Source organism: Chelonia mydas, chromosome 1 (assembly GCF_015237465.2).
Source record: "Chelonia mydas isolate rCheMyd1 chromosome 1, rCheMyd1.pri.v2, whole genome shotgun sequence".
Taxonomy (NCBI): Eukaryota; Metazoa; Chordata; order Testudines; family Cheloniidae; genus Chelonia; species Chelonia mydas.
The window spans coordinates 238285469-238301179 of NC_057849.1; the positions used below are offsets into that span (position 1 = coordinate 238285469).

The window sequence follows — 15711 nt, forward strand, 5'->3', positions numbered from 1 at the left end:
AATATGGGTCACATACGGGAGAGGGAAAGGGACTGGAAACCTTTTTCACAATGAACAAGTATATATTTATAAGCATGATGGAGTAAATTCTGCCAGTGGAAGTATACGTCTGGTCAGCCCAGGCCCTCCACACATTTCTAAAAGCTGATAAATTATTAAGAATCAAACACCCAGTAGGGAAACTCTGTGGATCTTGCTACAAAAGGGTAAAATATTCCAGCTCTGTCCAGTGGTGGGATGAAGCCTAATTTAACATGGAAGCCCTATCTCTTGAGACATTTACAACTAAAGAGAACAGAACACTACCCAATGCTGTAGAAAACAAACACTTAGGTTGGCCTTTCAGTGGAATGAATATCAGCTGATGATCTAACTGGTCTATCTCTAGCTTCTATAATTTTATGACCCAATGTTACCAATGGGGAAGCTTTCAGGCCAACATGCCAGAAAATGTGAACTTCTGAGATAAGTGTCACCTCTGACTCATGGGCCTTATCTCAGTCTAATATTAAGTAAAATGGTCACTGATTTTGGTGGATGATTGATTAAATTCTATCCATATTGGGAATGGCTTAGAGTTATCCATGTGCCATGGTGACAGTGAAAGATAATTTTAAAAGGTGGGATACAAAACCAGTCAAATGACAGAAAAATATACAACTATATTTTACTTACCTAAACTTAGATTTGGAGATCCGATGCCTGAAAGATAAGAGTTACTGTTAGTGCTTCTAAATGAACTGTACACTCTAGACCTCCATGAGAACAGCAATAGAAAGAAGTAAGAATAAGCACAACGGATTCCCAATGCATACTGTTTTCCTCTTTGAAAACTGTAACTCAATCCATGCCACTGGGGGTTGCCCTGGCAGAAGAAGAGTACAGTCTTGTTGGTAAGATGAAGGAGAGTGGTGCCATGTGAACCTGAAGATTCTGTCACCGACATCATCAATGAAACAGCCCTTCTGTTATCTAAGAGGTCATTCTGATGCCAAGGGTTACCATAACCCTGTTACCAAATGTCTTATACAAATGTGACCATCTTCTTCTTTTTCCTTTTGTCATTGAAGAGTTACAATCCTCTGGATTTTACTTATATATGAAATAAATGTATGCTAATATATAAATATTAACACTTTGACTTTATATAGCACCTTTCACCTGAGGCTCTCGAAGAACTTTACAAAGTGGTAAATATCATCTTCATTTTGCTGAAACCAAGGTATAAAGGGTTATGACCAACAACTTCAAATTTGGGTGCCTACAGTCACATGTAGTCATGTAAATTAAAGTGGCCCGATTTACAAAGGCACTGAGTGCCCACAGTTTCCATTGGCTTCAATGGGATTTGCGGGTGCTCAGCACCCTGGAAAATCAGACCACTTTCAACCTAAATATGTATTTCAGTGTCTAATTTGAGGCACCCAAGTTTAATGACCTAGATGACTTACTTAACATCATACAGCAAGTCACAGGCAAAGCCAAGAATAGACTCCCAATCCGTCACTGACAGACCAGACACCAGTGGGTCAGTTTCTTTATGTGGAAGGGATTTTAGAGATAGAAACATATATTTCACCAGCAGATGGTCCAAATAAAGAAAAATCCTCTGCACTGAAAACATGTCTCCTGCGGTGTCATATGCAAGCAACACTAGGCCACATACCAGCCTGCAGTGAATATAGACAACACCCAACAAAAAATATTTTTATAAAGAAGAAGAAATAACGTGTCTTCTAAATGTAATACATTGCTGTAAAAAACAATGGGAGCTTAAAAGTGAATGAGGTAATGAGGTACCCACAGAGGGTATCCTTAATATTATGATGTTCCAAACACTATAATTTGGAACAAGTTTTGTTTTGAAAAGCCATCCCTATAGATTGTACAATATGTAGATTTAATGAATGTTCAGACTTAAAGAATGGTTTAAAAGTATGACCTAAAACAAATCATAATTTGTGAACATGCAGTAGGAGAGAGATAGAGCTCATTCAGAGCAAGGGACAAGTCACAGAGGATGGAAGGAAGAAGAAGTCAAAGGGTGTAAGAGAGAGAGAGAGAGAAGGAGAGGGAGAGACAGTGAAAGAGGCACAGAGAATGAGAGGAGAGGTCACTCCTAGAGAATGGTAGGGAACAAGGGAGAGAGGTGGAGAGAGGAAGACGTCATGGGGGAGATGACTGATGGAAGGTGAAGGACAGAAGTTTAAAGACCTCTGGGGACCCCACGGGCTGAATCCAAGTGTCCCTCCTGCTTTACAAAAAAGGGAGCTGTGTGGCATTTAAGGAACCTTTTATTTAGGTAAGCAAAAAGTTATGGCAAGTGTTATACTCATTATGCATGTGATAATTACATCTCTGGTGCACAAGGAGCTGCAGCAAAGTGCCATCACTACTCCGCCAGGCTAGCTAATAATCTTCCCACTGCTTCGGATGCCCTTCTGCTAAGGCAGAAGGTTTATCCCATGGGGGTGCTATATATATATATATAGGTCAGGGAAGGAAGAAAATATTTTTATCTAGAGCCAGAATACAAGGGTGAAACATGAATTCTGAAAACATAAGTTGAATAATACGATTGATTCTACAAACATGGAAACATTATGTACAGTAGGCCAGCTAGTCTGTAACACTCCTCTCAACTGACCCTTACTACCACAGGCCTCCTGCCTTTCAGAAGCACAGTCATTCTTCTCACGCAAAAACATGCTGTTATATCTATGGATTCTGGCCCCTTCTTACAAACCCTTTGTGCCACTCCAAAATTGCACCTGCCCCCTGAGGTTCAGGGTGAACAAGATTTAGTGCTGGACAAAGTGATGAGTTTAAGACCAATACTTCACAACCCTATTATGTTAGGAGCTTTACGTCACTGGAGAAGAAAGCTTCCCAGTTTTCCAATGAGACACAGCTTTTACTTCTAGCTCTGGAAGGTCTTCAGATATTGGACCTTACAATCCTGACATTTAAAATACAAGAAAGCTATTTTAGATCATTATTAGATGTTTTTAGAGCTCTCTCTTAGTAGAGCAGAGTTAGACTCATGATAGTTTAACTCATCTAAGTTTAAAGAAGGAAGGACACCAAAATAGTTCCCTGTTTGTTTTTTAATTCCCTAAAACTTTTCTAAAATTGTATCTCCATAAATCTGTAACATATAACAGATATGGGGTATAAAGGGTTAATGAGTTCAGGGTAATCTGCATAAATCACAGGTGGTGCTATATCCCAGATTCTTACTGACAAAACCTTTACACAACACCATCACACATCAGACCATCAAGTATTCCATAGGAGACAAACAGAAAGACATTTATGAAGAAGCGTGTGATACTCTGGTATGAAAGTTATACAGAAATAAAATCCATTGCACTAAGACTGTGGAGGATTTAGGCACCAATATAACTGTACATCTACCAGAATAGCAATTCTGGGAACACCTTACAGGTCTCCAAGCATGTAATATCAATCATGATACTGCACAGATATTCTCACTGTACAGATTTCACCACAGTACTGTATAACCATGCAATTATTTGTCACCTTGGTCACAGCTACTACTATACTGTATAACCTCCCAAGTAATTATCTTCCTGATAACTTATAAACCCCCATGGACACAACTAAAAGCTCTCAGAACATCAGTAGCACAGAAATTCACTTACTGTAACTCTAGGAAATACACAACTTCATCATATCCAAGGAGCTGCATTGTTCAGACCTCACAGATTTTAACACTAATCCTAGTGTTGTGACACTGATTGCATGTTCACATGACACAGGTTAGTGGTGCAATTAGTGGTCAAACAGCCAAACAAAACTTTCAGGGTAACATTCTTTCCTGGTTAATTTAAAGGTCCTAGAAAAATTCCTTGCTTGTTTCCACTCAGGACTTTGGAATGCCTGAAATAGAGACAACCACCAAAGATCCTATTTTAGACCTTTCATTGGACAAATGCATGCGGTGACAGGACACTTTAGGAGGGTTAGTCAGTTTCAGGTATGTATCCAGCAATAAAGCTGGTAATATGTCACCTTAATAAATTGTTAGAGCTGAATTCTGCTCTCAGATTTGCCTGTGTAATTCCTATGGCAGTCACTGAACTAAACTCTTCTTTCAGGTACATTTTGTGTAACCCCATTAACATCAGTGGAGATGCACAGGTGTAAGTGATGATAGTAACTGGCCCTTTGTGTATTAATTAAAGGCTTCCAGTAAACTGGGACACAGTACTGATGACAAAAGGACAGTTAACCTTGCTTTAATATGGGTTCAGATACTTCCACGACTCCACTGAGACTTGATGGGAAGATCTTTACTTGACAACTATACTCAGTCTCCTGACAGAATCAGTGAGCTGAAGCAGTGCCTGGAGATTGATGCCATTTTTCCTTTCTTTTCCCCTCACTACAGTATTGCTCTGACTCCACGAGAACTAAAGAGCAACCCCGACCTGACTGGATGGGCACTGAATCGTACTGGAGTGGCAGCTGCTGGCCAGCAGTGGTAAGAGACAGCAGAGCATCTCCATAAAATCATAGAATCATAGAAGATTAGGGTTGGAAGAGACCTCAGGAGGTCATCTAGTTCAACCCCCTGCTCAAAGCAGGACCAATCCCCAACTAAATCATCCCAGCCAGGGCTTTGTCAAGCCAGGCCTTAAAAACCTCTAAGAATGGAGATTCCACCGCCTCCCTAGGTAATTCATTGCAGGGCTTCACCATCCTCCTAGTAAAATAGTGTTTCCTAATATCCAGCCTAGACCTCCCCCACTGCAATTTGAGACCATTGCTCCTTGTTCTGTCATCTGCCACCACTGAGAACAGCCAAGCTCCATCCTCTTTGGAACCCCCCTTCAGGTGGTTGAAGGCTGCTATCAAATCCCCCCTCACTCTTCTCTTCTGCAGACTAAGTAAGCCCAGTTCCCTCAGCCTCTCCTCATAAGTCCAGCCCCCTAACCATTTTTTGTTGCCTTCTACTGGCATATTTTGTCCAATTTGTCCACAGCCTTTCTGTAGTGGGGGGCCCAAAACTGGACTCCATACTCTAGATGTGGCCTCACCAGTGTCGAATAGAGGGGAATAATCACTTCCCTTGATCTGCTGGCAATGCTCCTATTAATGCAGCCCAATATGTTGTTAGCCTTCTTGGCAACAAGGGCACACTGTTGACTCATATCCAACTTCTCGTCCACTGTAATCCCCAGGTCCTTTTCTGTCGAACTGCAGCTTAGCCAGTCGGTCCCCAGCCCGTAGCAGTACATAGGATTCTTCCGTCCTAAGTGCAGGACTCTGCATTTGTCCTTGTTGAACCCCATCAGATTTCTTTTGGCCCAAGCCTCCAATTTGTCTAGGTCACTCGGGACCCTATCCATACCCTTCAGCGTATCTACCTCTCTCCCCAGTTTAGTGTCATTTGCAAACTTGCTGGGGCTGCAATCAATCCCAAAATCCGTCCTGCTGAAATCTTAAGGTGATTTGCTAGTCAAGGAGTTACACCACAGGCTGCGAAACTAGGCTAGGGTTTTAGAGTCTAACAGAAACTCCAGCCCTGACTGTGAAGCAAGGAGTGAAGGGGGGTGGGGGAGGTGGAGTCAGGCTAGTTACAGATTTGGAAATGTGAAGGATCCTCCTCTATAAAGCCAACCTACTGTCCTCTATACACACATCTCATGAGGTACTGAGCTGGCCGTCAGTACCAGCGGCCCAGCCTGTGATACTTGGGAGGGTCGTAGACAAGAAAGAGAAACAAGGGCCAAGCCTGTGCATTTTCCGATTGAAATCAGCTGTGAATTTCTGGGCTTTTGGCAGCCATCTGTTACCATGACTCCTGATGTGGCAGGGACCAGAGATCTCGCAGCAGCAAAGAAATCAGCAGCAGTCTGTAGTGTCTTCAGACACTATTTGCTTATCAAGCCCAGAACAGCAGCAGCCGTGGCAGACAACAAACCTGCATGTGATCAGCTCTTCCCCCTTCTCCACAGACGCCTGTACCGACTGTTCTAAGAGCTGCAAAGGAATTATTCTGCCAGCCAGAAGAGCACAAGGAAAAGCACCAAGGGAAATACACTGATGGATCAGCTGATGCCAAGCGCTTTCATTATTTACAAGATTTTCAGGACATAGGATATTCAATTGAAAAGCCTGGGTAACTCATTTATTTTGTTTTATTCTGGCTTTTTTGTTTTAATCCCCCTGTGCAAAATTGTTGGACTATACCAGGACTGAAAGGAAATCCTGGCCAGGATGAAAATGCCAAACGGCTGATTGTTCCAATGAAAGCTGATCATTTGAAGCTGTTTCTTCCTTTGAGTTCAAATGCTTCAACCCTCTACTGTGGCCTCCTGGAACATGAGTCTCAGCAAGGGTCTTTCTATAGATCAGCTACTCAAAAAAAGGCAAGAGCTTCATGTCACCCTGCGTATTTCTGGTTGTATTGGAGGACCAGATTTCTTGGGTGCACCTAGTCCAAAATTCAGTTCCAACAAGGCTAATATTAAGCATGGGTCACTGCCTGACCTGAGGAATCTAAGCTACAACAACATGGGCTCCAAATTAAAGTTATATCTGTAGGGAATTCATATGATTTACTGATAAAAATGCAGCATCTCAGATAAATTACTCACTGCTGGGAAGCCTTGTGAGTAAGGCTGCTCCTTAATCCAAAATCCATTGCTCCTAGGTGTAGGTTTAACACCAGTTTATTTGTTGCAGAGGATCATGGGAAACACATTTCAACGCACCTTGTTAAAATAGGTCAGTCACAGCTGTGGTGGGACAGAGGTAAGATTAGGGTTTCAAATTTTGTCTTTGGGATAAAACTATTGTGTTACCATTCCAATGCAGATGTTATCACAATGTAAGGCAACATCATCATATGAGTGATGTCATGTTGGCACTGCAGAAGTTTTGGGATGCTTGTAGATGGTTCTTGATAGTCCTATCAAATTCAGAACGGTCCCTAAAAACTGATATGTATTACAACTACCCTAGGCATTGTGAGCCAAACCCATCCCTGATACAACTCCATTCATGTCCAAGGAATTACCCCAGGGATGAATTTGGCACAGATTTTTTGTTTTTGTTTTGATAAATTGGATGTAAAGCACATTAACGAAATCAAGAAATCCAAATTTAACTCTTCCTAGAACTCCTTCTGTTGGTTCTAAGGTTAGAATCACTCCAGATAGCTCTGCTGAAGAAGGCACTTAGACTTAGGTACTATAGAAGATACAGGTTTCTTTGGAGCATGATGCACCAGGAAACTACTTCTGCTGGAGGGGTGCTCTCCTGATCTCACTGAGAACATATCTCCATGAAGTCAGGTAGTGCTGTCAGAAGAGACTTCCATTTCCAAAAGAGATGCTTGGAATTAGCTTCTTGTGCTGATATTTCTGCCATTCACAGACCGTTTTTTTTAAGGTTCTACTACTTCATATAAGAACAGAAAGAACATCCAGTAATTCTAAGTCATCTTTAATAACATTGCTTTTCCTTTCCTTCTCCCAAGGGCATGTCTTCCTCTTGTCATAAGTACATTCTGATGGCAAGAAGAAAAGGAGTACTAGTGGCACCTTAGAGACTAACCAATTTATTTGAGCATAAGCTTTCGTGAGCTACAGCTCACTTCATTGGATGCATTCAGTGGAAAATACAGTGAGGAGATTTATATACACACAGAACATGAAAAAATGGGTGTTTATCATGCACACTGTAAGGAGAGTGATCACTTAAGATGAGCTATTACCAGCAAGGCGGGGGGCGGGGGGGAGGGAAGAAAACCTTTTGTAGTGATAATCAAGGTGAGCCATTTCCAGCAGTTAACAGGAACGTCTGAGGAACAGTGGGGTGGGTGGGGGGAATAAACATGGGGAAATAGTTTTACTTTGTGTAATGACGCATCCACTCCCAGTCTCTATTCAAGCCTAAGTTAATTGTATCCAGTTTGCAAATTAATTCCAATTCAGCAGTCTCTCCTTGGAGTCTGTTTCTGAAGTCTTTTTGTTGTAATATTGCAACCTTTAGGTCTGTAATTGAGTGACCAGAGAGATTGAAGTGTTCTCCGACTGGTTTATGAATGTTATAATTCTTGACATCTGATTTGTGTCCATTTATTCTTTTACTCAGAGACAGTCCAATTTGACCAATGTACATGGCAGAGAGGCATTGCTGGCACATGATGGCATATGTCACATTGGTAGATGTGCAGGTGAACGAGCCTCTGATAATGTGGCTGATGTGATTAGGCCCTATGATGGTGTCCCCTGAATAGAAATGTGGACACAGTTGGCAACGGGCTTTGCTGCAAGGATAGGTTCCTGGGTTAGTAGTTCTGTTGTGTGGTGTATGGTTGCTGGTGAGTATTTGCTTCAGGTTGGGGGGGCTGTCTGTAGGCAACGACTGGCCTGTCTCCCAAGATTTGTGAGAGTGATGGGTCGTCCCTCAGGATAGGTTGTAGATCCTTGATGATGCGTTGGAGAGGTTTTAGTTGGGGGCTGAAGGTGACAGCTAGTGGCGTTCTGTTATTTCCTTTGTTGGGCCTGTCCTGTAGTAGGTGACTTCTGGGAACTCTTCTGGCTCTGTCAATTTGTTTCTTCACTTCAGCAGGTGGGTATTGTAGTTGTAAGAATGCTTGATAGAGATCTTGTAGGTGTTTGTCTCTGTCTGAGGGGTTGGAGCAAATGCGGTTGTATTGTAGAGCTTGGCTGTAGACGATGGATCGTGTGGTGTGGTCTGGGTGAAAGCTGGAAGCATGTAGGTAGGAATAGCGGTCAGTAAGTTTCCGGTATAGGGTGGTGTTTATGTGACCATCGCTTATTAGCACCATAGTGTCCAGGAAGTGGATCTCTTGTGTGGACTGGTCCAGGCTGAGGTTGATGATGGGATGGAAATTGTTGAAATCATGGTCGAATTCCTCAAGGGCTTCTTTTCCATGGGTCCAGATGATGAAGATGTTATCAGCGTAGAGTAGGGGCATTAGGGGACAAGAGCTGAGGAAGCATTGTTCTAAGTCAGCCATAAAAATGTTGGCATACTGTGGGGCCATGCAGGTACCCATAGCAGTGCCACTGATTTGAAGGTATACATTGTCCCCAAATGTGAAATAGTTATGGGTGAGGACAAAGTCACAAAGTTCAGCCACCAGGTTTGCCGTGACATTATCGGGGATACTCTTCCTGATGCTTGTAGTCCATCTTTGTGTGGAATGTTGGTATAGAGGGCTTCTACATCCATAGTGGCCAGGATGGTGTTTTCAGGAAGATCACAGATGGATTGTAGTTTCCTCAGGAAGTCAGTGGTGTCTCGAAGATAGGTGGGAGTGCTGGTAGCGTAGGGCCTGAGGAGGGAGTCAACATAGCCAGACAATCCTGCTGTCAGGGTGCCAATGCCTGTGATAATGGGGCATCCAGGATTTCCAGGTTTATGGATCTTGGGTAGCAGATAGAATACCCCTGGTCGGGGTTCCAGGGGTGTGTCTGTGCGGATTTGATCTTGTGCTTTTTCAGGGAGTTTCTTGAGCAAATGGTGTAGTTTCTTTTGGTAACCCTCAGTGGGATCAGAGGGTAATGGCTTGTAGAAAGTGGTGCTGGAGAGCTGCCGAGCAGCCTCTTGTTCATATTCCGACCTATTCATGATGACGACAGCACCTCCTTTGTCAGCCTTTTTGATTATGATGTCAGAGTTGTTTCTGAGGCTGTGGATGGCATTGTGTTCTGCACGGCTGAGGTTATGGGGCAAGTGATGCTGCTTTTCCACAATTTCAGCCCGTGCACGTTGGCGGAAGCACTCTATGTGGAAGTCCAGTCTGTTGTTTTGATCTTCAGGAGGAGTCCACCTAGAATCCTTCTTTCTGTAGTGTTGGTAGGAAGGTCTCTGTGGATTAGTATGTTGTTCAGAGGTGTGTTGAAAATATTCCTTGAGTCGGAGACGTCAAAAATAGGATTCTAGGTCACCACAGAACTGTATCATGTTCGCGGGGTGGAGGGGCAGAAGGAGAGGCCCCGAGATAGGACAGATTCTTCTGCTGGGCTAAAAGTATAGTTGGATAGATTAACAATATTGCTGGGTGGGTTAAGGGAACCTTGTCAATCTATCCAACTATACTCTTAGCCCAGCAGAAGAATCTGTCCTATTTCGGCCCCCCCACCCCCCTGCTCGCCTGCTGGTAATAGCTCATCTTAAGTGATCAGCCTCTTTACAGTGTGTATGATAACACCCATTTTTTCACGTTCTATGTGTATATAAATCTCCTCACTGTATTTTCCACTGAATGCATCCGATGAAGTGAGCTGTAGCTCATGAAAGCTTTATGCTCAAATAAATTGGTTAGTCTCTAAGGTGCCACTAGTACTCCTTTTCTTTTTGCGAATACAGACTAACACGGCTGCTACTCTGAAATCTAATGGCAAGGTTGACTTGCCAAACTGACAGAATTAAATACCCTTCAGCCCGATGTCACTAAAAAAATCAACTTTGACTTGAAATCTCCCTATTGCTCCAACAAGACTAAAGGGACTCATTGCCCCTGAGATTTTACCAGATTTGTAGAAATGATAATTTGCCCAAAAGACAAATTGAAGCTTTACAAAGCTCATCTAGTTATTTCATTTGTGCTTGCAAATTCCAGTGGAAAGATGAACTCAAAAAGGTCTGCTAAAAAGTACAGGTCAGATCTTCAGATGGAGTAAATGGGCATTGCTCAACTGAAGCCAAAGGAGCAAAAATAATAATAAATAATAATAATAATTTTAAAAAGCCTGTTACGAACTGAAGATATGGCCCTATAAACTTGTCTGAAAGATTCAGCATTCTTCATACAAGAATTCCCCCTGTATTTTAGAATTGAGCTAATCACTACTTCCCTATTATCAGGCCAAATCCTGAAGTCCTTACTCAGCCTCTCCTCAAGGAATACTCTCATTCAACTTAATAGGTCAAATTGTGAAATTCTTACATAATTTTTTACATGCTCCATGGGGTATTTTGGCTTACATGCGGATTGAACAAGGACTTAATAGGAACTTCAGGATTTGGTACACCCTAACAATCTGAATTTCAGACTTGTTGCTGCCTGAGAGGGAGACATGACAACTACAATAAACTAGAGATGGGCCCAAGCACCAAAGTTCAGATCCAGATCTGAACTTCCCTAAAGTTGGAGAGTTTTCAGATCCAGATTATTGGTTCAGGCCCATTATTAAGACAGGAACCATTGGCAAAATGTGGATCTCAGTCCAGATTTGGGTTTGGATTTCAAACACACTGGTGTGGCCTCTTATTATCCTGGTGGCAGGGAGCATCTTCCATTTCCCTGACGCTTGGAACAGTATCAATGGGGCCTAGAGGAACTTGCACCCAGTCTTCTTTTGGCCAAAGAAAAGTTTGCTGATATTCTAGTCTTTTTTGGAGGAAGGAATGTGAAGCCCCTCCCCATAAAACTGTATTGGCTTCTGTTCTCAGATATAGTGGAGAGTGGCAACTGCAGAAAGATGGCTGCATCTCCCTCCTTGATCCTCAGCTGTCCAACCCTGGTGGAACTTAGAACAGCAATAGGCCTATCTTAATTTCCACCACTGGTGTAAGTTCCATACCAGTTGAGGATCAGGTGTAAAAGAGCTTTGCTCCACCATGCACCTTCCTGTCCATGCCCAGCCCGTGGAATTCCCCTGACATGTCCTGTCCTTCCCCCTTACACTTTGGGGAGGCAGATAGCTGGAGCAGAAAGTAACAGAGTGGAATTTCCCACTGGTCATCTCTAGCTATTTTAGGCCCATTTTGCACCCCACAGAAACATATAAACATATAAAACCTGATTACCTACAGAATTGAGTGTTAGCCTCAGTATCCTGGCCACTTTCTAATTAAGGTAATTCTACTCTAGCTGTCAAAATCCCCCCTGCAGTTTCAACATAGGACAAGTCATCCTTCATGTCTCCTAAACCCATGAATGTGTAGTGTCTCTTGGCACTTTCAGATAGCCACCACTTTTTACCCTGAAGGTGGTTGCACTTCAGTGCTGGAAAAGTGACCCCTACATACACAGACCATGAAATGCTTTAGGATCCTTTGGGATGAAAAGCATGATATGAATGCACATTGTAATATTAAATTATAGGTGACTATATAGACACTATAATACATTTGCCATTTTTATTATTATTTGTATTACGCTCACACCTAAGAACCTCACCATGACAAACACTATACACACAAACGAAAAAAGAGACAGTCCCTGCCACAAAGAGCTTACAAACTACAAAAGAGAACAGGTGAATGCAGCAGACAGATGGAGGAAGCACAAGGAAAAAGGATAAGTAATTTTTCCTGAGGTTTGTGAGCTGGGTGATGAAAACAAACTGCACTTGCAAATAACTTTGTGCACACCAGATAAGTAATTACAGATAGTGGCAACTGCTGACCAATATTATGGGGCCTAAATTACGCTTTTATAGTATAGGTCCCAGGGAGCTTGGGGCGGATTTTTGCCTCCTTGAGTTCTTCAGTTTGCAAGGGGACTGTGCAGGCTGCACCACAGGTGTGCTGAGGCTGTTCTGCAGGGCAGTTGAGGTAGTGATGTCACTTATAATCCAACCTACCACTTCCTCCCTTTGGTGTGACATAGGCTTCTGGGTACACACTGATGTAGCATTCTGCCTGCAATTGTGACCAGCCCTTGTGAGAGCCATGCAAGAGGCTGAGAGAAGATGCTTTCCCCACTCTGCTATGCACTCACACAAGGGCCTGCCATAGTCCAGCACATAATATTTTAAATACCTTCCAGAAATACTGTCTCACATATTTTGCATATGTGCCTAATAGATTTTATGACCCATGGCATTTTTTCTGACTGAGGTACTTCTATGTCATCATTAACATTTTTATAATAAGAGGTACCATGCTATGTACAGTAATCAGAACTTGATGTGCAGTGCAAATCCCATTAGTTGATGAAAACGTTGTGCATTGATTTGAGAACGTATCCAGAATTTTGGAATCTGGATCCATCACTTTTAAAGGGACTCTTTTCAAAATAAAAATATGGGGCCCAATGCTGCAACTCTTGAGGCTTGCAGGTTTGGGACCACAGGTATATATTTAAATTATGTTACCTGTTCTATTAATAACACCTTAAGTAATTAAACCTGAAACAATGCTGAATATCGAAATGATTTTACATAATGTATGATGTTTGCTTGCTTTTTGCATGTCACTCAGCTCATTAAATCAGACTAGTCAGCTTCACTCTTTGGTTCTCGTGTGCTAGCTAGACCAATGTCATTCTGTCTGGGTATCTATCAATACAGGAGAATGTTTAATTTAAAAAAAAAAATGGTTTTCATCAACTTTTTAAAAAGTACATTATAGGGCTTGTTTACATGGGTAATGATTCCAGAATAGCTATTACTGATTAACTCCACGTGCAGATGTTCATATTCCAGAATAAGAGTACCTTATTCTGAATTAAGGCAATCTTATTCTGGAATAAGAGTGTCCTCAGATGAAATTAATCAAGAAATATTTAATCCATTCAAATTTACACCCTTCCTTATTATGCTTTAATTTTCATGTGTGGATAAGACCATAGAAACAGTTCTCTTTATAGTGCACCTGATTCTGGTCTAATTAACACCTAAATCCCAAATCCCTCCACTGAGATCAAGAGTCACTCTGGATTTACCTGACTGAGATCAGAATGTGGCCTATTAGGTTTCGTAACTTCCCACATACCATTTTCTTGTTTAAAACCTGTGGTAAATTCAGGACAAACAGCTACAAAAGGGGGGTAGTAATTAGTCCCAGGGGATTAAAAGGCCCCTCCCTATCCACTGAGGAGAGAGAACCATGGGGCAATAAGGTTCAGCTGGAAAAGGGGTTGCTAGGGAACCAATTAGGTTCAGCTGACTCCAACTACTTGGGACCTTTTTAACCCCTCCCCTGGGTGGTAGGAGGGGGGAGTGAGAGGAGTAGGGAAGCTGCTAGTAGGCTGTTTGCAGCAAGATACCAGACCTTCCCAGTAGGGAGGCTGCACTTGCTCCCCAGAAGGGAAGGAAAACAAGCACAAGGGACTGACTGAGGAGAGGAGTAGCAGGACCCTGTGCCACCTATAAGGATTCACCTTGCCCCAAACCTGAGTCTCCAAGGCTAAAAAGGACTGAGCCTACTGAGGTGAACAAGGTATTTTGCCACAAAACCCTTAAGTTTGCATTTAAAATATTTGGATTTAACCCTTTAAATCCATCTTGCCTGCAGCAGAAGCAACATTGATATCTTTATATATGTACTCACGCCAGCCTAGCACCGCAGTTTTCTCCTTCAATATCTGCTCCTGCCACATTGTCTGTGTTCACGGACTCAGTCTCACTTGTAGGCATGCTCACTGCAAAGTGAAGAAAAAGCAAAGAGTTGGTGATTAGATTGCAAAACATCTATTGTCAACCAATAACAATGGAGGGGACAGCTTAGCAAATAGACTCTGAGTAGCAACATCTGAGCTTTATGCATTGGGCCCTACCAAATTCGTTGTCCATTTTTGTCAATTTCACAGTCACAGGATATTTTCCTCCCTTGGTGTTCACACCTCAAGTGCTAGAAGAGGGCCTCATCCTCCCTGATTGAACTAACCTCGTTATCCCTAGCCTGATTCTTGCTTGCATAGTTATACCTGCCTCTGGAAATTTCCACTACATGCATCTGACGAAGTGGGTATTCACCCACAAAAGCTTATGCTCCAATATGTCTGTTAGTCTATAAGGTGCCACAGGACTCTTTGCCATTAATTTCATGCTTTTAGATATTTAAATCTGAATTTTACTGTATTGTAAATGTGGGGGTCCTGACCCAAAAGGGGGTTGTGGTGGTGTGGAGTCGTAAGGCTATTGTAGGGGGGTCATGGTGTTGCCATCTTTACTTCTGAAGGCAGCACTGCAGAGCTGGACTGCTAGAGGGTGGCTGCTGGCCAGGCACCCAGCTCTGAAGGCAGGGCCACTGCCAGCAGCAGCACAGAGGTGAGGGTCTCATGCTATGGGGAACGGGTTACCACTTTTTTGGGGGCAGCAGGGCCAGCCTTATGGGTAGGTGCTGTGGTCAAGGGGATGCCGTGGTCACCTCTCCCCAAACACAGCCAGATGAAGGCCCCTTTAACCCTGAGCGCTGGGCCTGGAAGGGGCAGAGCTGGGGGTGCCCGAGCTGGGGGTGCCCCGGCCAGAGGCTCCTACTACGTGCCAGACTCCAGCTGCTAGTCCTGGCTGGGCTGCTGCTGGTAGCAGCACTGCCCTCAGATCTGGGCTCCCATTCAGAAGCCGTTGAGCTTCCTGCAGCTGGGGGAGGTTCCTGGAAGTGGGTCTGACCTGGCCTCAGTCGTGGCTCCTGCAGAGGAAGAAGTAGTCCCATCCTGGCCAGAACTAGCAGCTGAAGCCCGGTGCAGGGTAGGAGCCTCTGGCTGGGGTGCCCCCAGCTCTGCCCCTCCTCTACAATAGCCAGATTTCACAGTCCGTGATGCGTTTTCCAGGGTCGTAAATATAGTAGGGCCCTACTTATGCAGTTTGCTGAGCAAGTCTGTGGCCTTATTGCATAGGCCAGGCAGGTATAGCTTAAGTATATACTCAAGTTTCCCATCAGAAAAGAGTGGGACAAGAGCTGCTGCTCTGCTTCTTTCAGTGAATTAATCCCTTGAAAGTTTATAAATACGATCAATGGAAACTGGAGGGAAAA

The 15711-nt window shown here is 43.2% G+C and overlaps 1 protein-coding gene across 2 annotated transcripts in view; it reads right to left on the reverse strand.

Moving 5' to 3' along the window:
• The window catches only part of CACNA1C (calcium voltage-gated channel subunit alpha1 C), a 708026-nt gene that overhangs the window by 148919 nt on the left and 543396 nt on the right, over window positions 1-15711 (reverse strand). For both annotated transcript variants that reach the window (XM_043540183.1, XM_043540181.1), the window contains 2 exons: window positions 14287-14377; window positions 676-702 (listed from right to left, as the gene is read on the reverse strand). In XM_043540183.1, the coding sequence (XP_043396118.1) occupies window positions 676-702; window positions 14287-14377 (118 nt within the window). The remainder of the gene's footprint in view (window positions 1-675; window positions 703-14286; window positions 14378-15711) is intronic.